The sequence below is a fragment of the Maniola jurtina genome, chromosome 6 (genome assembly GCF_905333055.1).
Source record: "Maniola jurtina chromosome 6, ilManJurt1.1, whole genome shotgun sequence".
Lineage (NCBI taxonomy): Eukaryota > Metazoa > Arthropoda > Insecta > Lepidoptera > Nymphalidae > Maniola > Maniola jurtina.
Genome location: NC_060034.1, coordinates 1,641,614 through 1,667,863, shown reverse-complemented (window position 1 = coordinate 1,667,863; position 26,250 = coordinate 1,641,614). Strand labels below are relative to the sequence as shown.

General features: G+C 39.9%; 4 protein-coding genes across 5 annotated transcripts; 1 reads left to right on the top strand and 3 right to left on the bottom strand.

Annotated features, from left to right (window-relative positions):
- The first annotated feature begins 240 nt into the window (after window positions 1–240).
- On the top strand, window positions 241–3,484 carry LOC123865912 (protein yippee-like 5). Its single transcript, XM_045907141.1, has 4 exons — window positions 241–444; window positions 1,146–1,305; window positions 1,861–1,962; window positions 2,229–3,484. The coding sequence occupies exons 1-3, from the start codon at window positions 327–329 to the stop codon at window positions 1,946–1,948; spliced, it is 366 nt and encodes a 121-aa protein (XP_045763097.1). The 5' UTR covers window positions 241–326; the 3' UTR covers window positions 1,949–1,962; window positions 2,229–3,484.
- Window positions 3,485–6,445: 2,961 nt separating this feature from the next.
- LOC123865898 (arylsulfatase I-like) lies at window positions 6,446–24,598 on the bottom strand. 2 transcript variants are annotated; one of them, XM_045907117.1, is made up of 12 exons: window positions 23,725–24,598; window positions 23,162–23,321; window positions 22,320–22,414; window positions 21,483–21,550; window positions 19,242–19,395; window positions 18,553–18,710; window positions 18,232–18,380; window positions 17,258–17,400; window positions 16,655–16,805; window positions 16,088–16,204; window positions 15,779–15,946; window positions 6,446–6,464 (listed from the first exon to the last, which is right to left on the bottom strand). In XM_045907117.1, coding segments are annotated over exons 1-12 (1,446 nt in total). In that variant the 5' UTR covers window positions 23,807–24,598; the 3' UTR covers window positions 6,446–6,463. The 2 variants fall into 2 exon arrangements, with proteins under 2 accessions (XP_045763073.1, XP_045763072.1); XM_045907116.1 differs by lacking the exon at window positions 6,446–6,464 and adding an exon at window positions 14,933–15,683 and having other exon boundaries at window positions 15,766–15,946.
- On the bottom strand, window positions 7,452–12,642 carry LOC123865893 (tyrosine-protein phosphatase corkscrew). Its single transcript, XM_045907107.1, has 2 exons — window positions 12,078–12,642; window positions 7,452–10,828 (listed from the first exon to the last, which is right to left on the bottom strand). Exon 2 carries the CDS (start codon window positions 10,717–10,719, stop codon window positions 8,818–8,820), a length of 1,902 nt encoding a protein of 633 aa, XP_045763063.1. The 5' UTR covers window positions 10,720–10,828; window positions 12,078–12,642; the 3' UTR covers window positions 7,452–8,817.
- Window positions 13,128–14,396, bottom strand: LOC123865911. The gene is made up of 2 exons (XM_045907138.1): window positions 14,059–14,396; window positions 13,128–13,425 (listed from the first exon to the last, which is right to left on the bottom strand). Exons 1-2 carry the CDS (start codon window positions 14,266–14,268, stop codon window positions 13,189–13,191), a joined length of 447 nt encoding a protein of 148 aa, XP_045763094.1. The 5' UTR covers window positions 14,269–14,396; the 3' UTR covers window positions 13,128–13,188.
- Window positions 24,599–26,250: the final 1,652 nt, after the last annotated feature.

Here is a 26,250-nt window from a genome sequence, read left to right as displayed (position 1 = left end):
TCCAGTGCCGTAAAATTTAAAAAAAAAACCACATGCAATCTTTAAAATTGACAGCTCGTTGACAGCTACAATGTCACGATCGCAATAATTACAAACGCTCACTATTGGATAAAACGTAGTGATTACAAACTTTTTGATTGGACACAATGAGTGCTGCAACCAGTTATCATATATTCAGCCTATCATAATAATTGAGATCAAAGACTACAATATTATACTGGATTGAGATTGTATTGTTAATTGACGCCATGGTCTGTGATTGACTTTTTCAATCCGTGTTTCCTCCAGAATTATTGTATCCAAGTGAAACAAAGAAAAATAAAAAAATGGGAAAAATATTCCTGGATCATATTGGAGGCACTCGTTTATTCTCATGTGCTGCTTGCGACGTAGTACTGACGAATCGATCTGAACTGATTAGCACAAGATTTACTGGAGCCACAGGTATAAGATTGTAGGGTTTCTTGGCGTCAGCTGTTTGCCATAATAACGGTATAATTTCGTTGTTTTCTTTGTACAGCATCTTTCTAAGTCTTTGGGGGGCTTATTAAACAACCCTCTACCCCCGTAAATAAAATAGGTAGATAATAGGATTTGGGTTAGGTTCCGTCAAGAAATTCCCAGTACTAGCTCAGAGTTAGGAAGTTGGTGGAGTTTCACCCGTGCTTCGGAGAGCCTGTAAAGCTGTTGGTCCTGTGCTTGATCTCCATCTGGTCATGTTGGCTCACTGCCCCATCGTACGATGGGTATATTTCATGAGATATGAAAGTAAGGAAATATAGACTGAGTGCATCTGACTTTGCTCAATGTACACACGCATTGTACTCTGTAGTATCTTCCACACTAATCTCTGTGGAGATTGGTCCTACGTGTTTACTGTATTTGAAAGTTCAATAAAGTTGATTTTATTTATTGTTCACGCTCATATTCAAATGGTTTCCGCACTGCGAAACTACTGAGTGCTGAAGTGATTGGCGACGGACGGACAGCGGAAGCTTAGTAATAAGGTCGCGTTGGTACCTTTCTGGCCCAGAAACCTAGACTTGTGGACATATATTTTTATTATCAATTAACCACATGTGGCCATCTAGACATTTCCTTATAATTTTTATAATTGTATTTAACTGAATGTTATGCAATTCCAGGTCGTGCCTTCCTCTTCCACAAAGTAGTGAACTTAGTGTACTCTGAAGTGCAGGACCGAGTGATGCTGACGGGCAGACATATGGTGCGGGATGTCTCCTGCAAAAACTGTGGCACTAAACTAGGCTGGGTCTATGAGTTTGCTACAGAGGAAAACCAAAGGTTAATGCATTGATGATTATGATAGCATTATGATTTCATGTCTGCTCTGCAGTCTTTTAAATAAAGGGCAAAAAATTAAAGAAGCTGTCAAGTGCAAGACAGACTAGTGCACCAACAGTTCATTATTTTGCACAATTCACAACAAAAAACTATTATGCGTAAAAATAAATAAAAAATCGGTTTTAGAATGTACAAGTAAGCCCTTTCATATGATACCCCACTTGGTATAGTTATCTCACTTTGAAAATTGAAAGTACTAATTATTTGTTCATGAACACATATTAATTTATTTTTTGTAATGTAACCACAAAATCACAGTTTTCGGATTTTTCCTTACTTGCGCTATACTTCTACCTACCTGCCAAATTTCATGATTCTAGGTCAACGGGAAGTACCCTATAGGTTTTCTTGACAGACACGATAGACGGACAGACAGCCAACAAAGTGATCCTATGAGGGTTCCATTATTCCTTTTGAGGTATGGAACCCTAAAAAATATACATACTTATATATATTTTTTAATTTAAATTCATGTTGATTATTTCTACTTTTCAGGTATAAAGAAGGCAGAGTTATCTTAGAGAGAGCATTGGTCAATGAAACGGAAGGCATTGAAGAGATTCCCGTCAATAATGATGACTAAATTAATTTATTAAGGTGGAAGTGACGGGTCTGCCCGCGAAATTCAAATTTGATTTGGTTTTTCGCAATTTGTGTACACTAATACGACAACGTAGGCTTATGGTATTTTAATTGTGACAATGGCAGTATCATCCTCACAGGTTTATATAAAAATCTTTACTTGAAAGGGTCCAGTTTAAGAAATTAGCTCTTTTTAGCAGCGTTGTCGTATTATTTTACAAATTGCGAAAAACCAAATTAAATTTTAATTTCGCGGGCAGACCCGTCTCATGCCCCTTAAGGGCTTCTGAGACAGTCAAGCGGCTTGATGACAAGCATGTTGAATATTTTCAACTTTTGCTTACTGCTTGCGTCAAGCGTTTACATGCTTGACAGTGGTTGATATGATTTTATATAATTATTTGCTTTACACAATGTTCGGACAGTGTTCAAGAAATGAGAAAAGTGTCCTTTGCTGGCTCAAACTGCTTGTCGGGCGCATCAAGCTGTTTGAGCAAGCAAAACAAAACTACGTGCTAGCCATTAAGCCACTTGAACATCTCAGAAAGCCCTTTAATTAGCTATAATCTTTTTTAATTTGTTAAACGTGAGTAACACAGTTTAGCAAACCACACAGTTCAGAAAAAAGATCAAATGTCTGCAATTTTTTACAAACATTTTATAGCATGATAGCCTGCCGGATCCCAGCCAAGTCAATCTCGCTTTTCATTTCGAACCACGGCCATAGAATAATAGCTTAGAGGTGCAGAAAGCTCACACTGGAAAAACGTTTAAGTAGTGACTTTTGTCATGATGTAATGCACAATGACGTAAAAAAGCTAAATTGCACCATATTAGGCTACCTATAGGTACCTATAGGTAGGCTAATAAAGTGCAATTTAGCCGCTTTATAGGCAGCCTAAAAATGAACACCTTTCTATTGTCTAATTCTTCTCTTAATTCTCTCTCATAAAAGATAAGTGCCGTCAAGGGGCGCGCCGGCGTAGGCATGTTTTTCTGGTCGCCTGACCAAATGAGCCTGGCTTACATCATGTGGCCGTTGCTCTGCGCAAGTGCTTTTATCTCTGAACTGTATGTTTACTAAGCTGTGGTAACGTGTGTAAATAAAATTGTCTGAAATAAGGCGTGGTTGCACAGGGACAGCTATAGTTAATTTTGGTAATGTTGCTGTCACTTTTTGTCAACCACATTATGCTTTTGCCAAAAAGTGACAGCATCAGCAACGTTGCAAAAGTTAACTATTGTCCTGATTGATTGTGTTGATTTTTTATGTTATATGTGCCTAAAAGGACTTACAAAATTGTGAGATGGATGTTTAGGGATGACCGGAGCAAAGCAGTATAAATGAATTATAAATAATAAGAGCTGGCATGTTCCTAGTACATACACACAAACGCAATTTTATTGTTTGAATAAAATTAAAATGTGTTCACGAAAAAATTAATTTATGAAATCACATATAGATGGCGCAGTCCGTCATTAAATTGCATTGTTCTGCATAAAAGTAATCATCTATAGACTGACAGATGGGTATAAATGTTACAGTCATAGTGATTAAATAGCTATTATACATAATGACTGGTCATTATGTATAATATCAAAATTGACTAGACAATGTAATAAATTAATCACTTTATCCGGATATTATTCATAATAGCGGTTCAAAGTTAGCCAAAGTAATAAATACGGTCTAACTTTGAACCTAACCTAACCTAACCTAACCTAACCTAACCTAACCTAACCTAACCTAACCTAACCTAACCTAACCTAACCTATGTACCCGTTATAATACATAATAATGTCATTAAACCACGAAATAAGTCTCAAAACAGTATAATATTGCTACACATATAGTTAGGTATGCATAAGGCAAATTGAAATATAATTTTATAATATTTACCTGTAAGTACCTACTTGTTTTATTACATCATCCAAGTCTTCGAAGAAATTATATAAAATTGCTAGTTAATGTGATTAATTCTGTGTCAATTATCAGTTTATCTAAATTGGGTAGACATTATAAATAATGACTAGATAATATATATAATATCAGGATTTATTACTTTGGCTGTGACATAAATACAAAAATCATGCTGTATTTCATGATGGTACAACAATTTTCTACTTCACGCTCATAAGACGTATGGCCGCGTGCGAGACAAGCATAAATACTCTTCATGATACTTGCGCTTATTCATAGGCACTACAGACCTATACAAGCGCAACGTGTGACTGTGTTGTATGACATGCCAACTCTTGTAAACATGGCTGTAGTTTGATTTGTTGTGTTTATGAATTTACAAAATAAATGTGTAGTGAAAAAATTTAATGCAATAAACCAAAATACAATACTTATTGCCAATTATTATTTTATATTCAAAGTCATTTATTCAATTTGGGTACTAAGTACACTTTCTGTATTAGCCAGATACTTATCTTTAGCAGATTCTTTGTAAGTATGAAGTAGTTTATGAAAAGTCTAAAGACTGAATTAGATTATCGCGGAATCATTTTGAAATTAAAATCGGCGGTACTGAATTTTACACTTTAAATAGAGGACGTTCAGGACCATTTTATTCTGACGTTATTGTGTTTCGACATTCGAATTGTATTAACATTGGTAAGATTTAAAATCTAAAACTAAACTGTAGTACTATGCACACACAACTGTTAAAGTAATATACGGCCTTGGACGAATAAATACTCTATACGGCGTGTTTTTAACTGGGACAAAATGGGGAAATCCAAAATCATAGGAGATAGAGGAAAACTGTCTTAGGAACCACTAAGTTTTTTTGGTGAAAAATTATTTGCCATATTAGTCAACTTTTTGGTCAAGCGTGAGTTGTCCGCAAAAATAAATAAAACGGACTTTTTAAAATGCTAATCGGCTCAATTTCATGCAAGCGGCAAGGATCATTTCATTGCATGAGAAGAAAAAAATGAGTTGGTCAAAGTAAACGTTTTAAGTACCTAAATGGAAAGGTAAAAGAAGTTTGCTAAAGCGTATACAAATGAAAACAGGTCATAATTGTACAATATCACATTTTATTCATTATTATATTATATAACACAACATATATCTTCTGCAGATAACAAATTGGTTCTCCCTATTATCTCCATGCAATATACTTAAGCTCAGCTTTACAAATTGGAATATATTATAAATAAAATGCCAACAACGTAAAATAGTATTGAATCATTTGAGCTATCAAATTAGCCATTGTTTAAAATCGTATTTGGTCAGTTCTGTTTATCAAAATAAAAGAAATTAGGTACATTCTTATCCTAAATGAAAGCCAATTCGCGAAATTGCTTATAATTTGCGAGAAAATAATGATAAATAGGTAGAAAGTAATGTATTTAATACTTCAAATTTCAATTTTTTTATATATTTACTCGCTGATGTCCACGACTTCGCCCGCGTGGCTTTAGGTTTTTAAAATCCTGTGGGAACTCTTAGATTTTCCCGGATGAAATGTAGCCATAGTCACTCCAGGTCTTAACTGTATCCATGCAAAAAATTAAGGCGATCTGTATTCTGTTGCTCCGTTGCGGAGTGATTGAAGGACAAACCAATGCACTTTCGCATTTATAATATGGGTAGTGATTGCTCAATTGATCCAAACATCTACATACCTATTCAAATAGAAAATAAAATTCTTAAAAAATATCGCACCAACGCCTAAGGCGATTCAGGGACAAATTCATATAAGTAATAATATAAGCACCTCAATTTTATAATAATATGCAAAATATATTAAAAAAACTTATTACATAGATAAATTAAGAGTAGATTATTATTATCAATGATTTTGATTCTTTAAAAAAACTTTTGTTGGTGGTAGAGACTTTGAAATACTACCTAACTAACTATATATTTATATCAGAATCATTTTAAAATATTTAAATTGGAGGTAGGTAATGTGGCCGAAAGATATAATAGGTAATTAAAGTTTTCTTTTGCACCTATATCCTACCAACTTTGTAACAAAATTCTACCAATAATAGAAAAATATTTACGCCACTATTTATAACTTAATACCTAATATGTTGTCAGAGGACACGAGATATTTTGTCGATGTATTATTGAACATTGTTCTGGTTTTCTATCAACAATTTGTTTTCAAGAGTTACTGCTGTTTTTATAACAGTTCATGACACAAAGGACGGGGCGCTTCTAAAATCAATGTAAAGGACCATTCGTCAATAACGTCACACAGTTTATCGCCCTAATTTGCCGAATTTTCACGTTTCTTTAAAATAATTTCAAATAAATCTGCAATAACCATTCGGGTAACAAGGGCTCTCTCCGTCACTTACTCCATACAATCGTAGCCCCAATTTCATTTGAATATTAAGCAACTAGAGTCCATACAGACATATTCTAGAAACTAATATCTGTGCCTAAGGTGTTTTAGATTTTTCTAAAAATATGTAGTTTTAAAATAACAGGGGCTCAAAGATTTGTATGTGAATTTTTAACTAACCAAACGTAACTTTGAAACCGAATATTTTAACGGAAATCTGGAAAACCGCAGGCATAGATATTAGTTCCCGGAACGTTTCTACAAAATTCCATTGACTATGATTGATTAGTATTCCAATGAGACGAACTATATTTGTATGGAGCAAGTGACGGAGAGACCCCTCTCAATGGTTTGCCATTTTATATATTGCATATTGTGACGTTTATATGTAGTTAGAACGTTATGTCCTACCGTCATAGTTACACGCTCTAGATTTCTTTTTTTATCAACTAACATGTGACGTCATCGTCAATAAAAAATGGCCCGGCCCATCAAAATAAAAAATACAATATACAAAATCTGTCTAATTCAAAATCGATTCGAGATCACTTGGAAGCCTATTCTCCATTTGTTAGGCTTCATATAGTACAATTTTAAAGCAACTATTTGAAACTTCTATCAGGTCTCCGTTTCATAGATAAGTAGGTACAATTTTTGCCAACTCACATTGGCGGCGTTACGATACGATCACTTTGTGTACAAAAAAGTCCTACAGCCCGTTCCCACTTGTCAGCTGTCGGGTCCGGATTTTAATCGGATGTTCCAGTTCAGAACATTTTGACACAAAATCGGTTTCAGACAAGTGTGAATAGCTTCATATAAAATGTTCTGCCACTGGAACATCCGATTAAAATCCGGGCCCGACAGACAACAAATGGGAACCGGCTGTTATTCTTAAAAATAAGACGCATATTTGTTGTATAATTCTTAAAAATAAGACGCATATTTGTTGTATAAGTTGTATTGACTTTGCTGCGATGTAAATAGGATATGAAATCTCCTTTAGAACAAGTAGATGCATCGTTCCATAGACAATGTGAGTCAATAATCATAAAATCCTTTTTATATAATATTATAGTTAAAATCTCAACCACGTTAAACCCGCAACGTGGCTAAGGATCCAAACATTAGGATTCACTAACAGATTTTCAAGAGTTTGAACCAATGGCATGCACTCGGTTTTTGTAAACTTAGGCTAAGGTTTCAAAAAGAAATCCTATTAAATACCTACTACATGAAATCTGTAATCCGAGAGTCGGATAGGCTTAGTATTATTTTACATTTCTCCAACACTGTTCGTATTCGAGCATCGAAGCATACTAGTGTCAGAGTACAGAAGAAATAAAGTTTCTTGACTAAAAGTCGAAAATTCAGTAATATTAATTTGAACTTCGCGAGGATGTATGGACAAACTTGAGCTTTAAAACAAGGTGATCAAAATCCATTTTACTTTAACCCTGAAGTCGACGCTCGAATTCTACGAGTAGCAACGTCGGTGATATTATGTAAAGCCTAAGGGACGGCTCAAGTATGTATTAGAACAAGTATGTTTCCATGTGGAAAGAAGGACCAGCTTTCGCTCCTAGCATGCCATTGGTTTGAACTTTGAGCTAAGGAATTTCGTCATACAGTCGTGATAGATTGATACAAAAAGTCTTAAAAGTTCTTACCCGGTTATGTGAGCACCGCAAGAGTTTAATAGGGGTGGTGCCTGTGCCAAAAATAAATTATGTCTTAATAATAATTATTAAATAGTTCATAAAACCCACATCCACTGTTAGTTTTAAGTTTGCTTACCATTTTAAAATATTGATTTAACTGGAAAAACACGTCAAATTTGTATGATAGGTAAGTATTTCATACAAGCCACTATACTAATCGAACGGTTTGACGTTTGATAAAAAGTTGCTGATTTGACTAATAGGCATCATCCCTATTGTATCAGATATGAAGGTAATCAGCTGAGGAAGCTATTTGAGCTCATCCCGTAAGGTTCAATCCAACTACTTCAGCGGTTACGCTGGTTACGGTAACTTTGAGGCTGAGATCTAAAAAGCGTACTTTGACTTTGCTCTGACTTAAGACACTTAAAACGAGACAGCGATATATCACTGACTTTTTGTATCGTTTCAACTGAAGTTTAAGTCTGAGCAAAGTCGAAGTACGCTCTGTAGCTCTCAGGCTAAAAGTATTTAAGAGTAAAATTCCTTCCCAAAAAGGTTACTGTACAGTGTACTCATTAAATTTCAAAAGTTCAACAAAAAAGGTGTGAGATTATTTCGAACATATACAGTCCACATCTTTTCCAAACTTCACATTAGTAATTTTATGAGTATAGAAATATATATATGTATTGCAATTATTATTAATAAATCTATAATAATCAAATTATTAAACTGCATAGATTCGAAAATTACACCTAACAAATCTAACAAGTCGTTACGACACTACCTTTGAGGGGCCTTTAGTGTCTACTCCCCCCTTACAATATTTTCGATTGATAGATAAAGCGTTTAAAAAGATTTTTTTCCTTTCCCGAAATGTACAAAAATGATTTGAATCAAATCCGCAAGGACTCCATGGCTTGCGTGGGATTCAGAGCCACCAAGCCCACCCTCTGCTTTTCGGTTTCGATAAACTCTAACAAGGCCATGTAGATGAATTTGTACTGGGCTTCGTTTTGCACCATGCCGGATCGCTGGTCGCGGACCATCTGCACGGTGCGGTGGATGTCTATCTCGCAGTCGAAGCCCTCCTTGCGGATCTGGTCCAGGATCATGTCGATGACGATGAAGGTGCCGGTGCGGCCGATGCCGGCCGAGCAGTGCACGCACACGACGGCCTGGCCGGGTGGCTCGCTGTGCGTCATGATCTGCTGCAGCCGGTAGTTGACGTCCAGCAGGATGTTGAGCACGCGGCCCGGCTCCGACGGCACGCCGTGGTCCGGCCACGCGGTGAAGTGGAAGTGGTAGATGGTGCGCTTCACGTTGGGTTCGTCCTTCTTGGTCACTACGAACCGCCGCAGCGTGTAGTCCTGCGTCGACGACTCCGACTCGTTGAAGATGGTGTACTTCTTTATCACCTCCGTCTTGTTCAGCTCGGGCCAGTAGCGCTCGCACTTCACCTTGCCGCGCTCGATCTCTTTGGTCGTCATTATTATGATGCGCACGTCCTCCTGCCATATCATGGACCAGAATTGGTAAATAGTAGTCGAGAGGCAACCTTGGGTCGCGATGTAAATTTTATTATACACCTTATCTGGGCCTCCGTTTTCGACGGTTTCCGTCGTTTTAGGGATGGTCGTGTTCACGTAGTTCGGATTGCTGCGTAGCACGCTCGGCTCGAATGGCGGTAAAAGTTTATGAGTGCCGTTCCCGTAACCTTTCGAATGCTCCTTAGGTTGTTCCTCTATGATTATGACACTTGTGTGCGTCGGGGAAGATTTATCCTTGTTTTTAGAAGATGTGCCGTCTTTCGCATGCGGAGAACTGTTTTCGTTGCTCCCGTTTAAGTCTTGCGATTCGGAATTGGAATCAATGAAGTCGCATCGAATATAATTAGCGTTGATGTAGTCGGAACCCGGCGGAGCGTCCGGGGGGATGTCTCGGAGGATGACTCGAGTGTGATCGAAAGGTATGATGTTCTTATATCGGTTCTTCCTTATGTTCTCCGGTTTGGAACCTTCCATCCTGTCGAAGAGTTGCAAGTTTTCCATCATCTGTAAAGTTTCAAACTCTTCCCAGAAGCCCTGTTTGTACGCCATGCTCTCGATGGGGCCCTCGTTTTCTTTCTGCAGTTGTTTGACTCGCGTGTGGAAGTGTTGCACCTGGATGCGCGTGGCGTTGAAGGGCTGGATGAGCCTCAAGACGTCGCCCGTCGTCTCGACCATGGGGTAGTTGCGGTAGTGCTCCACGAGGCTGACTAGGTCGTCGAACTGCAGGCCGCCGCCGACGTCGTATTTATTATCTTTTCGCCTAATTATGACATGCGTCACTCTGTCCCGCATTCGCACCGACAATACAAAATCGCCCGGTTGTCTCTGCGACTCCCTCACGAGAAATGAACCGTTTTTTCCGTTCTCGAGCATGATCCTCTCCGCCTCCTTGGCGGTGAGCTGTCCGTGATACCACCTTTCGGTCGTAGGATCGGCACAATTGAGTGGCGTCTTCAACCGAATGACGTTTCCGTTTTTTTCGCGTAGTTGACCCTGGTTGTCCATGTAGAACTGCACTAGTTCGGATAGCGTCGCGAACTTTTCACCCCCATAGAGGTCTAGGAATTCGCCATTATTCTGGATTTTGATGTGAGTCACCTCGGAGCCTCTGCGGACCGACAGTGTGAAGTCTCCCTTATTGCTCATGCTGGGGCGCGCGAGGAAGTAGCCGTCCCGGCCGCGCTCCAGCAGAAGTTTCTCCGCGTCCACCCCGTTCAGTGCCGGATGGAACCATCGCCGCGTTATCATCTTACACTAACAAAAGCACCACTGCAATACTTACTCAACCTATGATTAATTATCAGATTAATATTTTGTCTTCTTTCAGCTTAAATCTCCATAAGCATTCAGCACTCATCTGCAAGGGAGATTTTATTATGTCAACTATTTTGCCTCTTTAATACTTTGCTTAAGGCAATAATGTTAAGTATCAATAACAATATACTATTATCACAAAAGACAATATTCTGTGGAGATCCTTGCAAGAGACCTATGTATGTCTCATGGTTGAAACATCAAGAACAATTACATTTATATTCTCACTGTGTGATGCCTGCGACTTCGTTTTTCCTAGGCTCCCTATTCTAAACCTACCTATAAAAAATAAAACTGGCCAAGTGCGAGTCAGACTCGCGCAACGAGGGTTCTGCACTGCAAAGAAGTAAAAGGGTAAGAATCAATTTTGATAACGAACCGCAAAATTAACTTTGTTTGTAGAGGTTTATGGTTATAATAGCAAAAAACTATGTCAGTTAGAGCATTGGTTTTATTTTTTTCTGTAAAATATACATGGGGCGAGGCAGGTCAGGGAGCTGAAATTTCAGCACTATGTATACTAAACTATACTGAGTGGGATATCATAGGAAAGTGGAATATCATATGTACATTCTAAAGCAAGTTTTTATTTATTTTTATGCATAATAGTTTTTGAGTTATTGTTCAAAATGTCCGAACAAAATACCCGAGTACAGACCACTCAGTGTGCAAGTCAAGGATATTATTATATCGAGCCACTTCTCATATAGTGTCTATATCAAGAATCAAGCCCATCAACAGAACAAAATGTGTGTTTATATTAATTTGATTGGCTAAAATGTAACACATTGTAGTAAATTTAAATATAATATGCTCAATCGATAACATTTATATAATAACTGCTCAGGTTTAAAATAAACACACATTCATCACTTATACATAAACCATTACATACTGACGCTGGAAATAGGTCCAGCAATGATCCCCACAGAAAACTCTTATGCTGTGAGAATGCAATGATTAGTACATAATAATGGTTTTATTTTAAGTGCAAAGAAGTTTCCTATAGTAGAAAATATATACAGGATAAACATATATTTTAATTATAGCATTGTGTTTGTTTATTAATTAACTGATTAAACATACCCAGTATATCCTTAAAGTCACTCAAATGCTATAATAATTTATCGCAATAAAAAGTAGTAGTTACCAGATCATGTACTCTATATTATACGATATAGTAGGTAGCTATGCACAGGTATGCATAATAAGAAGAGACATAATAGTACTATGGTCATAGGTATTGAAGATTTTATACATGCATTGTAGTTACATTTATTAACACTTCATACCTCCTAAAGGCACCGCTGCAGCGTTCAGACCGCAATCTTCCTCAAAATAGGAATTAAATCTACTCAAGTATTGTTGCTATGCTGACTTTAGACTTTTTGTATCGCTGTTTTCAAGGGCGTTTTCACGAGTAAAATGGTGCACATGAACGTACAAGTAAATACGAATCACAGAACGGAGAGTTGGTGCGTCGTTAAATAAAAACTTTAAATAAATTATTAAGTCTAAAACATTATTTAAAACAGAAAGTCAAAAATTAATTTCCTTTCATTAGACGGCCTGCTGCGGAAATGTCACAATTTGCTGTCAAGTGTCAAAGCAGTCAAACTTGACATTGGCAGCTTTTTGTGCGGAGTTGCCATAATTGAAAACAAATTGACGTTTTTTTTTATTTCAGGATAGTGAGTGGGCTTGCGCTTGACGACCATCTTGCTTTAAGATGGAATCGACGGGCTTGCCCGCGAAATTCAAATTCAATTTGGTTTTTCGCAATTTGTAAACTAATACGACAACGTAGGCTTATGGTATTTTTATTGCGATAATGGCAATATAATCCTCACAGGTTTATGGTTTATGTGAGGATGATACTGCCATCTATATCTTTACTTGAAAGGGTCCAGTTTAAGAAATTAATTCTAGTATCGACTAATTTGTGAGAATAGTTTGCAAGTGTAAATATAAATTTTCAGTTGTTTTATTATAAGATATTATTAGTTATGTACTATTTAATTTCAATTTACTTGTTACTCTGTTTTATTAAATAATAATATTAGATACAATAAAATAAAAGGCGCCTTTTATTTTCTCATAGAGGGTGATGAAAAGTAGAGTGTATCACTCGGGCGCAAAATATTTTTTGGCTCTGGCGACGTACTTTGAATCCCTCGCTACGTTCTGGATTCAAAAAAGCGCCCTCACCGTAAAAATATTATTTTGCTCCCTTATGATACAATCTACTATTCACTGCCTGGAAGGCACAGCAGCCTAAGTAAGTTATAAATGGCAGGAAACATGGACTCCAGAAGAGCGTTCTATGATCAATTAAAAAAAGAAAGCACAACATTTTGTTGTTGTATGAAAATATGAATTTTATTAAGTAGGTATAGATCAAAACTACTTTTCATTTGCATCAATTGCACATTTTTGAGATTTCCCAAAGTAGCTAGAGATCACTTTTCTCACAGCGTGGCGTTTATTTTGAGTTGAGGATTCTCCTTGTTGGTTCGATGTCTTTTGCCAATGTTCAGCAAAACTTTGACGTCGGAACACCTTGCCCAAAGATTGCCACTTTTGCTCTAGGCTTATTTCTTTTTCTTCAAAATTTTCATTGCTACCCGAAGGTCTGTCACCCTGAAAGTAATTTTAGATATTTTTTTACATTTCTTTGTACCTACTTACGAATTCACGATGCTTACCTACTTAATAAATTAAACATTTGCCTAATCGAATCTATCAATCAATGTAACGCAATACCTTATCTACTGCTTACTAAGTATCTACCTATCAGTTTTTAATTAAATAAATAATTAATGCTAAGAGTGGGTTAGTATCTACTAAATAGGTGGGTGGTGGGATTAGTGATAGACCAATAATAATTAATTAGTGTGGATTCTGCCAAATGTCGAGTTCAGCCGAATATTTGATTGAATAGTAATTAATATTTTAACTATGTCCCGAAGGAATGATAAGATGACTAAGATGAAAGATACAAAACGCACGACATCGAAGAGATAGTAGTTATCTACGAATGTGGCTTATTGTAAAATGTGGGTAGTTGAAAGTCTTCGCTTTAGATGCGCATAGAAAGTCATTGGATGCGCATGTAAACTAGCCGAACTTCGGCAGAATATAGCCGAAATTCGATGCAAATTCCAAACCTTTTTATGCTGGAAAATTCGTTCAAGCTCAAACACAATAAAATCTACGATTTTCGGTTTACTCTAAGCAGGATACATTAGGAATTAGAAGAGCAGAGGTCCTTACATCATTTGATTTCGTCGATCGAAGTTGATTGCGAAAAAAGTTGGTAATCGATTTTTTCCAAGTCTTTGGATTTTTGTATGAATGTATATCTAAACTATTATTATTTGCCGAGCCTTCTATGGGTTCTTTTTTATTCTTCTTACAACACGTGTCCTTTTCTTCTTTTGTACTAATTTCATTTTGTAACTGCTCACCTTCTGGACACAACATTTTATCAAGACAGGTATTAAATACTTTTCACATAAATAAATCCAAATCAAATTATATTGCAAATTGCAAAACGATAGAAACGAAGCTACTGCGTCATTTGTTAATCCTGTCAACATTGAAAAAAGGAAAAATTGAATTATTTATTTTTAAGTACCCATTAGTTAGTAGTTATAAAAAACCTCATTTCTATCCGTTTTCACAATGTGGTGCTGTTTGATGCATGGTTTGATGCAATTTTGATGCACCAAACAACACCTTCTTTGTTTATTTTTAATGTTCAATTCAGATAATAGGTTCTTTTAATTGGTACTTTACTAACATTTCTAATACCAGCTTTTTCTTTCTATTTACCATGGCAATGGGTAACTTTATAAACAAGTTAAACAAAACTTTTTTATTAAAATCCGACTACTCCCATCAATGTTACTCGTTTCTACTGTAGATCTGCTAATCAATTAGGTAGGTACCTATTATAAATTATATGAGATTTGTTCTGTACTCTGTTACTACCGGAAGAGTATTATATTTTATTATTATACCGGAATCCAGAAACGTAAATTTTAAAATTGAATTTGTCTATGATACACAAAATTGCGCGGGAAATCCAAGGTTTGGAAATCCAAGGAAAATCAAGCATGGCTGCATGACTAAGAAAAAAAGAATACTAGACTTAAAATGATTTATTATTTATTTTGTACTTAATTCTATGACTAAAAAGGCATAATAAAGTCTATTTCTATAACTAGTTAGGTAGGTACCCTTAATGTTAATACATTTTCTTATTTTAGTCTCAACAATAATTTTCTTTTGTATCTATTAGGTGCTTTTATAAAAAAAAATTGTTAATTTTTTTTTTGACGGACTATTATTTTAAAAATCAGGAAATCCAATAATTGCATTATAATTATTCGATTATCATATAATAACAAAGTAAGTATATAATAATTGTTGGATTTCCTGATTTTAACTATCCATTAAGTGTAATAATTTACATTTCGTACCTAGGTAAGTACCTAAGTATATTGAATCGGTGCAGGTGGAATATCATTCTGACATTTAGGGACAGCATAATTACCTAGGTAAGTACCTATACAACGACATCTATTTGGACAAAAAAACAGCTTGTAATTTGTAATGGCAATCGGGGAGGGAACGACTCGCACATCCGTACAACCCCGTGACGCGCGCGTGTGACGTGCGGGTGTTCGGGGCGTCCCCCCGCCTCATACCCCGATTGCCATCTCAATCTGTCGCGGAGTATATATCTATCTAGGTACTTATTATTATTAATTATTGAGGTAGGCTTGGATAAAATGGAATAAAATAATAAATTTACCCACTTAAATAGCACTTATTTTTTTCATTTTCCTAAGTCAAATAAATTAGGCAGATTGTTTGACCTCAATTTTAATTTTCATAGGCTAGATCTTAGTAGCAATAAAGCTACCATTAGGTATTATAATAGAGCTTTATGGTAAGGAAAAAAAAATTAATTTAAATTAATTGATCTCAATATTCGACATTTAGTGGAGGGGTTTTGTAGTCGCCGAAATTGGTGAAAACATACCCCCAGTACATGGGGTTCCCTACAGGATCTAGGGGTTTGTTGTTCGGCGGTACAGCAGTTCGGTTCACTTTGGCCAATTCCTGGAGTAGTTCTGCTAGCACTGCTGGTTCTCTGAAAAGTTATTGCTTTCATTATCATAAAGTCACTGATTTGAACAGTACCTAGTCAGTACCTAGTCACCTTCTATCGCCTGACTTTGTTTTTGCTAGAGTTCTGGTCACACATTGTATGCCTAGCTAATTAAAAACTTACTCGTCAGCAAGATTTCTGGTCTCGCAGGGATCCTCCTCGATGTTGTACAAGCACGGTGCTTTCAACGCGTTGCAAACTATCTGATTTTTTCTGTCGCACTTTATTGTTGCCGCCTGTCTGCAAAACAATTTTTAGGTAGGTAACTAAGTATAGGGGCTCTAAATTGTGTACAACGACTTTTATCCGCGGAGGATTTAAATCGGTATTAGAACTATAACCATATTATAGTCCACGACAGGTTGAGATGGCAATCGGTGTATGAGGCGGGGGGATGCCCGGCACACCCCCACGTCACCCGCGCTCACCCGCTATTAAGACAAAAATACTAATAAGATTACAATTTACACGATAGTTCTGTAGCAAACGTAGTGTGGGACGCCCTCCAGCACGATGGACCGACGATATAAAGCGGCTGGCGGGAAGTGGCTGGATGAGGAAGGCTGAGGACCGGGTGTGGTGGCGCTCTATAGGGAAGGCCTATGTCCAACAGTGGACATCCACACTCCACAGGCTGATGATGATGATGATGATGATGACGATAAGTCTGTAAATAAGTATTCATATTACCTGAGCTCCAGGACCTTCTCGTTGTCAGGCATGAGGCCCATTCTACTGATGGCGCACCCGGCAAGTGACGTCTGAACCAGAGTGACGTCATAGGCGCCCTCTCGGCCGCTCGGTCCGTACCAGTAGTCCCAGGCGCCCCCGTAGTTGGTACCTAGGGAATTTTAAAAGGCCTGCAGGGTTACACCTCACTAACGTTGATCATGAGCGCATCTTTATAAGGAATTTTTGGGCTGTAACCCAGAGACCCGTGGCTATGCAGGGCCCCCAGCCCTCGTTGAGTCAAAATGGACAATATTGTGAATTAAAAAAATAAAAATAAAGCGTATCTTATGGTTAGTAACCCTGAAATCAATTAAACAGTGTGCACGCGGTGCACGTCTGTCAAATGAAACGGGGGATCTCTCGAAGCTGTTTCGGGTTGTATTTTCTCGCTTCGCTCTTCTCTCCTATAATACGTCGGCTGCCTTTGCATACAATTATGGTTTGTAGTTTTTAGTTTCTTTGTTTTGTCTTGATTATTTCATGTTTGAGTGCAATAAAGTTTTCTATAATATATCTTCTATCCAATAGGTACTATAACTACGATAGTATACCATACTATACCTTTGTGCAATTTCCATTTTCCGACCGTTATAGAAGCACTTCCCAAGATATCGTCAATGTTGTGAACAATAGTGGTCCTGCACGGCTCGAGATCATTCGACAGAGTGTTCCATTGGTCCATTCCGTCTATGTACGCCAGTGTGCTGAAAGAGAAACACAGCAAGTTTTTCACATCAAGAGTACTATTATACTTGTTTTATTTAAATAAGGTATACTTCATAGTATCCAGGCTATCGGTAGTTTAACTAGGTAAGTACTAAGTATATTATAGGTACTTATATTTGCTCTAGTAACTAGAGTGTAGTTAATGCCGTATATTCTTTACTCGTAAGGCAATAGAATCCTAGAATCATAAAATTGGGCAAGAAGCAATGTCATAGTACAAATAAAGGGAAAAATCGGAAAGCCATATGTACCTCGTCATACTTATATACTATGTCGTATAATCGGTATGAGGCGGGGGAGGACGTCCCGCACATCCGCACGTTACCTGCACTCACCCGCAGCGGGTTAGTGCGAGGGCTGTGCGGGTGTGCGGGACGTCCCCACCCGGTTGCCATCTGAACCTGTCGCGCACTATAATAGGTACCTATATATGGCTTTCGGTACTAAGTTAGACATGCTACCTATGACATTAGCGATTACAAACTTACATTTGCAGTTGGAGATAATTTAAGCGGCCAAATAATTACCCTAGGTACAGTACAACCAAATTAATAATGCGCATAGAAATCTTCGTCACTGTTCGGCAACGGTCGTATGATACACATGATATTGACTCCTATTTGTTTATAACAAGGTGCAAAATGCAAGTGCATTGTTTAGGGCTCTTACGATTCAATGATTCGGAATACGACAATTAGCGAAGATCTGCATGCGCATTATTAATTTGGTTGTACTGTACTTAGTTATATGTTCGATTTCCAGCCCGAGCGCAACTCGCACTTGTTCGGTCAGTTTAAAGCTGTTTGTACCTCACATTAGCTCCCGCGGCGCTCAGCAGGGTAGGCAGCCAGTCCACCAGGTGGAACCGCTGTGAGGCGACGCGGGCCTTCTTAGCGATCAGCGGACTCCACATCAACCCCGCGCCTCTCACTCCGCCTTCCCACAGAGTATTTTTGACCTACAATTTGAAATAACTCATTGGAATTTCAATTTTAAGGCCTTACCTTGATTTTAAATCTATTGATACCTAAGATCAAGGTAAGGCCTGAAATCAAAGGCTGCTGGGGCAGACGCGTTTTAGAGTAGAGATACGGAGGGACACAGATTTTTGGTGAGGTATCAATGCTCACCCCTCTCAAAGGATAATTAGACGCTGCATTATCGTTGAACCCCTCAGCTGGGCCGCCGTTGTCAGTGGTGAAGATGACGATACTGTTCTCCAACAGACCTCTTGCGTCCAGGGCTTCCACCACTTTACCAACCGACTCGTCCAATTTTGTCAATACGGCTGTTGAATTTTTTATCATGAATATTAAGTATTCAAATAAGTATAGCAGGTACCGAGAAAGAAGAAAGAACATAATTATAAAGCTTACCTAGTATTTAGTATTTACCCATTAAAAACATATCAACCTATTCATTCATAGATTAGTTTCGAATGATAAATAACTACATATAAATATAGGTACCTAAAGATAGAACAAGAAAAATAAGTTGGTGATCAATATGCCGTGGCTTGTTGCCACCACCGGCGAAGCCGTGCTTCCAAGCGATTAAGAGTTCCGGTACGATGCCGTGTAGAAACCAAGGGGGGGGGGCATACCCCTTCCAGGTTAGCCCGCTTCCATCTTAGACTGCATCATCACTTACCACCAGGTGAGATTGCAGTCAAGAGCTAATTTGTGTCTGAATACAAAATAAGAGGTTATCAGTATTTTTAACAGGAACCCTAGAGTAACATGGGCTTTGATTCTCTACTGCCTAGCTTTTGAAAAGGTTTAAAAAATACTTAGTAAGTATACGTTTAGAATTAACTCACCAGCAAACTTCCGTCTCTGAAAGTTCTCAATGCGAGTGAAGTTAGCGACCAAGCCGTCCGGAGCGCGGATATATTCACTCGGGTTGCCGCTGTGCACCGCTGAGTGCGCCACCATCAGGAATAACGGCTCGCTTTTGTTGTGGCTGTTAATAACCTGAAAATAGTTTTATTTTAGTGGAACCAATGATATTATATCTAGCCTAGCCATGATAGCCGAAGACGGCTACACCGGAATGGGGACAACCGGACTGATTTTTGATAATTTTATTCTAATCCCGCTGGCCCCATTTATGGGGACACGGTTAATGGGGCCACCGGGACTACACCTTGGCATGCATATCTAACTTTTCGGAGTTATGTGCGTTTTGATCAATTAACTTGCTCAAAATGCTTTACTTTGCTAACTAAACACTTGCTTATACGGCGCAGGAAAAAATCGTGAGAAACCGGCATGTCTGAGAATTCTCTATGATGTTCTCAAAGGTGTTAATCCATCACCGATTTAATCTTTTGAACCCGTGCTCGTATCGGATCAATGTCCCCGCGTAGGTTCCGCGCTGTGGGTCGGCTTTGTCCCGTGCTACATCCACGTGTACATGCGCCGATACCACAGTTTTACGACCTGTAAACTGTGCCCATACAAAGCATGGTCTTATCGCCAAAACATCATTGTAAGGCTTGCCCGGAACGGAACCCGCAGCCGGAAGTGTTGTACTAACTACCGCATTGATGCCTCTGACCTTTTGCCACGACCTCAACACAATCAATAATTTAGTAAATATTTCGTTTTAGTTTTAATATGATTTACACGATTCTTACTTGCTAGTTTTGCTTTTGCTAGGTATATTAGTGACTAGCTGATGCCCGCGACTTCGTTCGCGTGGATGTAGGTTTTTTAAAAATCCCGTGGGAACTGTTCAATTTTCCGAGATAAAAAGTAGCCTATGTGCTAATCCACGGTATAATCTATCTCCATTCTCAGCCCAATCCGTACAGTAGTTTTTACGTGAAGGAGTAACAACAACATACACACATACACACAAACTTTCCCCTTTATAATACTAGTGTGACTAGTGTGATAAGTTGGTAAATATTCTTTAACCTCTAGATGTTAAACTTTAACGCGGTTATAACTGGTGGTTAAGACGTCGGCCTCCTAGACTGGAGTTCGCCGAAAGCTACATAAACAACGGTTGCTAAATCAGCTGGTTATTTCGAAACCGTCGTTTAAACAACCGTTTTAATATTTACTGTTCATCACGAAAAAGTGTAGCATGGTTACTAAATCGGCGGAACACCATCTGTTCTCAGCTACGCTGCTGCTACGAACGAACGCTAAAACGCAATGCGTTAGCGAAGACACATTGTCATTATTATTCAACACAACAAACTGTGACGCCTATATTTAGGAGCATAAAATAAAATACTTTCAACTGGAAAAGTACAAAGACGCTATGGGTAAGATGAACTACACTATTGTTCTAAATTTTGCCAGGTAGTAACCGTCCCAAATTTACAACTTCGGGGCCCCGACGTCACAGTCGTGATCATGTGTCCTGCACGTGTTGGACTGTTGATTTTTTGCTGTCGTGTTGCCGTAATTATTTGTGCGTGCATTTAAAGATGATTTTAAGAGATTCTAGTGTTTAAAATAATTTCAATATTAAAATGGAGGGCCAAAAATGTGTACAAGTGATTTTTCAAGTGACGACAAGCGCATCAGTTCAGAGTTCGTTTTAAAATATCAAAATATAGTGGAAAGTAAGATAAGTAATTATTTCCAACCATTACATTAATCACTTGTTGCACGCTACTGAAATGAACGACGCAAAGACAAATCGAAATAATCTAAATTGATCTGTACACAAAGGCACAACAGATGTAAAAATGTGGAAACCCCGGTTAAACGACCCTTCCGAGCTCGGTTAGGTAAAACGGCCGTTTTAGGGCTGCAAACCTCGGTTAGGTGCTGGTGAACAGTAAAAATCACTTAATCAGCCGGTTTTCTAATAATCAGCCGTTTTAAAAGTCGGTGAACTCCACCCCTAGTCTGGGGCACGGTAATGGTATGTCTGGGGTTTGGGGATCGATCCCGGACAAGTACCTCTAATTTTAAGGTTCCGTACCTAAAAGGACAAAAGGAGCCCTTATAGGATCACTTTGCTGTCTGTCAGTCTGTCAGGGCTCCGTTTTTTCCTTTGGTATACGGAACGCTAATCAATAATAACTGAAAATTATAACCTTGACAGCTTCCTTCGTGTAGATGTCGGTTGCGTATTCACCGAAGAGATCATGAGCTACCGAGAACCCTGGAAACATGTTGTAGCTTTGCATTTAGCTGTCCACAAAATAGATAGGTCGGTAAGTACGGTATATGTAGGGTAGGTATATGATAAACATACCTACCCAACCCGTCAACCGGCCTATGTATTGCCCCCCAACCCGTCAACCGGCGTATGTATTGCCCCCCAACCCATCAACCGGCCTATGTATTGCCCCCCAAACCGTCAACCGGCCTATGTATTGCCCCCCAACCCATCAACCGGCCTATGTATTGCCCCCCGACCCATCAACCGGCCTATGTATTGCCCGATCCGATCACATTTTGCTTTTTTGAAAAGAGTGAGTCTACTATTTTGTATTTACATCTTAGGAATGACTGCTGAGTTTTTTGTTAGATATTTTGAGTAGGTATAGAATCTCCCGTGCGGCTTTCCTAACTATCAAGTGGTAATTTTGACTTGACAAAGTTGTCCTGGGGCCTAGGTAGTATTTAGTAAGTACCTACTTACTAAATATTTATGAATTTTACCTGACTTCAGAAAAAAGTAGCCCCAAAGACCAGTTACAAAATTCGGGTTATTTATTTCGAATGAGCACAAAATATAAGATAGTTTAGGTAATGGTTAGAGTTAATTACGAAACGCACCATGGGTTTTATGGTGTTTATGTAGGTAAGCACCTAACGTTTTCTCTTTTGAAAGGAAACGGTTTTTGCAAGGAGAAAATCAGAAAGACGTCAGAGTTCAGCACACTTGAGCTCACAGTTAGGTAGTAGGCAAACAGAAGTAAAATTACCTCGTCTGAAGTCGAAGCCCCAATGCCCCTTTTCCTGATTGGTGTGGTCGTACATATCGATCTTGCCTGTCCAGAATCCAACGTGGCTGTCGAATCTTACAAAAGAAAACCAAACATTAATTCCACGCTGAGTATGATAATAATCGATTGATTTCTTAATATCGCCTTATTTACCTTGAACTGACTGTCTAAAAACTGGCTGGCTATACTTGTGAGTGCAGCTCATGAGTCCAAAAGCTCAATAAATTAGATGCTCAAGCTGCAAAAAGTGGATAAAACAAGTAGGTACTTATGCCTGATCCCAGAAAGGATCCCACCGAGTGAGACAACGCACAGTCGAAGAAGAGACTCGATGCGGCTGACTGAACGGAATTTTCAGAGCGGTATTCTCTAGGACCATAATTTTATGGCAAAGAGCAGCAACCGAGTTTAGCACCTCTAAATTTTTTTTTTTTCAAAAACTAGAGTTACAGAGGCTCAGTCAGGACTGAGGCTCATAAAACATCCCTTGAGTAGTTTAACTTTGGAGGACCCCAAATATATTATTCATTGTTGCTTTATACCTCTGAGAGCTAAGAAAATCTTCAAAAACTAAGTATTTACCTACCTAGTAGCAATGAATAGAATGGAATAGAATAGATTTTTATTCAAATAAACTTTTACAAGTGCTTTTGAATGAGCAGTGTGAGGTGACCTCTAGCACATGGGACCAACGATTTAAGGAGAGTGGTGGGAAGTGGCTGGATGAGAAAGGTAAGTGGAGGGGCTTATTATGACGTTCACAGCTTGGGTGAGTATGTGATGAAATACCGGAAAATGTTAGGTAGAAATATTTTACGCACCCTCTGTACATAGGCAGGTATTCTTTCTTGTAGGAGCCGAGATGCCATTTGCCCACTAAGTGGGTTCTGTATCCGACATCCTTGAGGTACTCTGGCAGAAGCTTTTCCGGCAACGGCAGACCACGAGGCTCCGCGCCAAATAGCACTGTGTGTTGCATGCCTAAAAGCGAAATAAATGTTATGTTTTAGTATACCTAGAATCTACATACCTCAATAGCGTAACTAAAATCTGAATTAAAATGTATTAATGTTTATGTAGCTTCAATACTATAGTTAGTGCAGCATTCTTACCTACCCACTAGATTAAGTACTATGTACCTACATTACCAATTTGTCATTATGCTGGTTTCTATAATTTTATTTTTATTGTATAGCTATAATTAATAAACTCAGTGCCCGGTAAAACCAACTGTGGTTTTTGTGGCGCTGACTGTAATAAAAACTCTCTGTATATTTTAAATGTAAATAATAATAAATAAAAATAAAAATAAAAAATAAAATGAGGCCCGACGCTGCGAGGGCGTCGATGTTCGGCGTATAAACAACAAACAGTCGTTACTCGCCAGTGTGTATCGGGTATTTGCCGGTCATGAGCGCGGCTCTGGAGGGTGTACATATGGGCGTGACGTAGTAGTTGTGCAGCATGAGGCCCGACGCTGCGAGGGCGTCGATGTTCGGCGTATAAACAACAAACAGACGTTACTCGCCAGTGTGTATCGGGTATTTGCCGGTCATGAGCGCGGCTCTGGAGGGTGTACATATGGGCGTGACGTAGTAGTTGTGCAGCATGAGGCCCGACGCTGCGAGGGCGTCGATGTTCGGCGTATAAACAACAAACAGACGTTACTCGCCAGTGTGTATCGGGTATTTGCCGGTCATGAGCGCGGCTCTGGAGGGTGTACATATGGGCGTGACGTAGTAGTTGTGCAGCATGAGGCCCGACGCTGCGAGGGCGTCGATGTTCGGCGTATAAACAACAAACAGACGTTACTCGCCAGTGTGTATCGGGTATTTGCCGGTCATGAGCGCGGCTCTGGAGGGTGTACATATGGGCGTGACGTAGTAGTTGTGCAGCATGAGGCCCGACGCTGCGAGGGCGTCGATGTTCGGCGTATAAACAACAAACAGTCGTTACTCGCCAGTGTGTATCGGGTATTTGCCGGTCATGAGCGCGGCTCTGGAGGGTGTACATATGGGCGTGACGTAGTAGTTGTGCAGCATGAGGCCCGACGCTGCGAGGGCGTCGATGTTCGGCGTATAAACAACAAACAGACGTTACTCGCCAGTGTGTATCGGGTATTTGCCGGTCATGAGCGCGGCTCTGGAGGGTGTACATATGGGCGTGACGTAGTAGTTGTGCAGCATGAGGCCCGACGCTGCGAGGGCGTCGATGTTCGGCGTATAAACAACAAACAGACGTTACTCGCCAGTGTGTATCGGGTATTTGCCTGTCATGAGCGCGGCTCTGGAGGGTGTACATATGGGCGTGACGTAGTAGTTGTGCAGCATGAGGCCCGACGCTGCGAGGGCGTCGATGTTCGGCGTATAAACAACAAACAGACGTTACTCGCCAGTGTGTATCGGGTATTTGCCGGTCATGAGCGCGGCTCTGGAGGGTGTACATATGGGCGTGACGTAGTAGTTGTGCAGCATGAGGCCCGACGCTGCGAGGGCGTCGATGTTCGGCGTATAAACAACAAACAGACGTTACTCGCCAGTGTGTATCGGGTATTTGCCGGTCATGAGCGCGGCTCTGGAGGGTGTACATATGGGCGTGACGTAGTAGTTGTGCAGCATGAGGCCCGACGCTGCGAGGGCGTCGATGTTCGGCGTATAAACAACAAACAGACGTTACTCGCCAGTGTGTATCGGGTATTTGCCGGTCATGAGCGCGGCTCTGGAGGGTGTACATATGGGCGTGACGTAGTAGTTGTGCAGCATGAGGCCCGACGCTGCGAGGGCGTCGATGTTCGGCGTATAAACAACAAACAGACGTTACTCGCCAGTGTGTATCGGGTATTTGCCGGTCATGAGCGCGGCTCTGGAGGGTGTACATATGGGCGTGACGTAGTAGTTGTGCAGCATGAGGCCCGACGCTGCGAGGGCGTCGATGTTCGGCGTATAAACAACAAACAGACGTTACTCGCCAGTGTGTATCGGGTATTTGCCGGTCATGAGCGCGGCTCTGGAGGGTGTACATATGGGCGTGACGTAGTAGTTGTGCAGCATGAGGCCCGACGCTGCGAGGGCGTCGATGTTCGGCGTATAAACAACAAACAGACGTTACTCGCCAGTGTGTATCGGGTATTTGCCGGTCATGAGCGCGGCTCTGGAGGGTGTACATATGGGCGTGACGTAGTAGTTGTGCAGCATGAGGCCCGACGCTGCGAGGGCGTCGATGTTCGGCGTATAAACAACAAACAGACGTTACTCGCCAGTGTGTATCGGGTATTTGCCGGTCATGAGCGCGGCTCTGGAGGGTGTACATATGGGCGTGACGTAGTAGTTGTGCAGCATGAGGCCCGACGCTGCGAGGGCGTCGATGTTCGGCGTATAAACAACAAACAGACGTTACTCGCCAGTGTGTATCGGGTATTTGCCGGTCATGAGCGCGGCTCTGGAGGGTGTACATATGGGCGTGACGTAGTAGTTGTGCAGCATGAGGCCCGACGCTGCGAGGGCGTCGATGTTCGGCGTATAAACAACAAACAGACGTTACTCGCCAGTGTGTATCGGGTATTTGCCGGTCATGAGCGCGGCTCTGGAGGGTGTACATATGGGCGTGACGTAGTAGTTGTGCAGCATGAGGCCCGACGCTGCGAGGGCGTCGATGTTCGGCGTATAAACAACAAACAGACGTTACTCGCCAGTGTGTATCGGGTATTTGCCGGTCATGAGCGCGGCTCTGGAGGGTGTACATATGGGCGTGACGTAGTAGTTGTGCAGCATGAGGCCCGACGCTGCGAGGGCGTCGATGTTCGGCGTATAAACAACAAACAGACGTTACTCGCCAGTGTGTATCGGGTATTTGCCGGTCATGAGCGCGGCTCTGGAGGGTGTACATATGGGCGTGACGTAGTAGTTGTGCA

Bases quoted from the DNA above. Each gene is read 5' to 3' on its own strand.
- LOC123865898 (XM_045907117.1), bottom strand. From the start codon at position 23,806: ATGCTGCACAACTACTACGTCACGCCCATATGTACACCCTCCAGAGCC. The intron at 23,322-23,724 runs GCGAGTAACGAC...TTTCGCTTTTAG, and splicing joins CAAATACCCGATACACACTG to GCATGCAACACACAGTGCTA. The intron at 18,711-19,241 runs GTGAGTTAATTC...AAAATTCAACAG, and splicing joins TCAGAGACGGAAGTTTGCTG to CCGTATTGACAAAATTGGAC.
- LOC123865893 (XM_045907107.1), bottom strand. From the start codon at position 10,719: ATGATAACGCGGCGATGGTTCCATCCGGCACTGAACGGGGTGGACGCG.
- LOC123865912 (XM_045907141.1), top strand. From the start codon at position 327: ATGGGAAAAATATTCCTGGATCATATTGGAGGCACTCGTTTATTCTCA. The intron at 445-1,145 runs GTATAAGATTGT...ATGCAATTCCAG, and splicing joins AAGATTTACTGGAGCCACAG to GTCGTGCCTTCCTCTTCCAC. The intron at 1,306-1,860 runs GTTAATGCATTG...TCTACTTTTCAG, and splicing joins GCTACAGAGGAAAACCAAAG to GTATAAAGAAGGCAGAGTTA.
- LOC123865911 (XM_045907138.1), bottom strand. From the start codon at position 14,268: ATGTTGTGTCCAGAAGGTGAGCAGTTACAAAATGAAATTAGTACAAAA. The intron at 13,426-14,058 runs GTAAGGACCTCT...AATTACTTTCAG, and splicing joins GATCGACGAAATCAAATGAT to GGTGACAGACCTTCGGGTAG.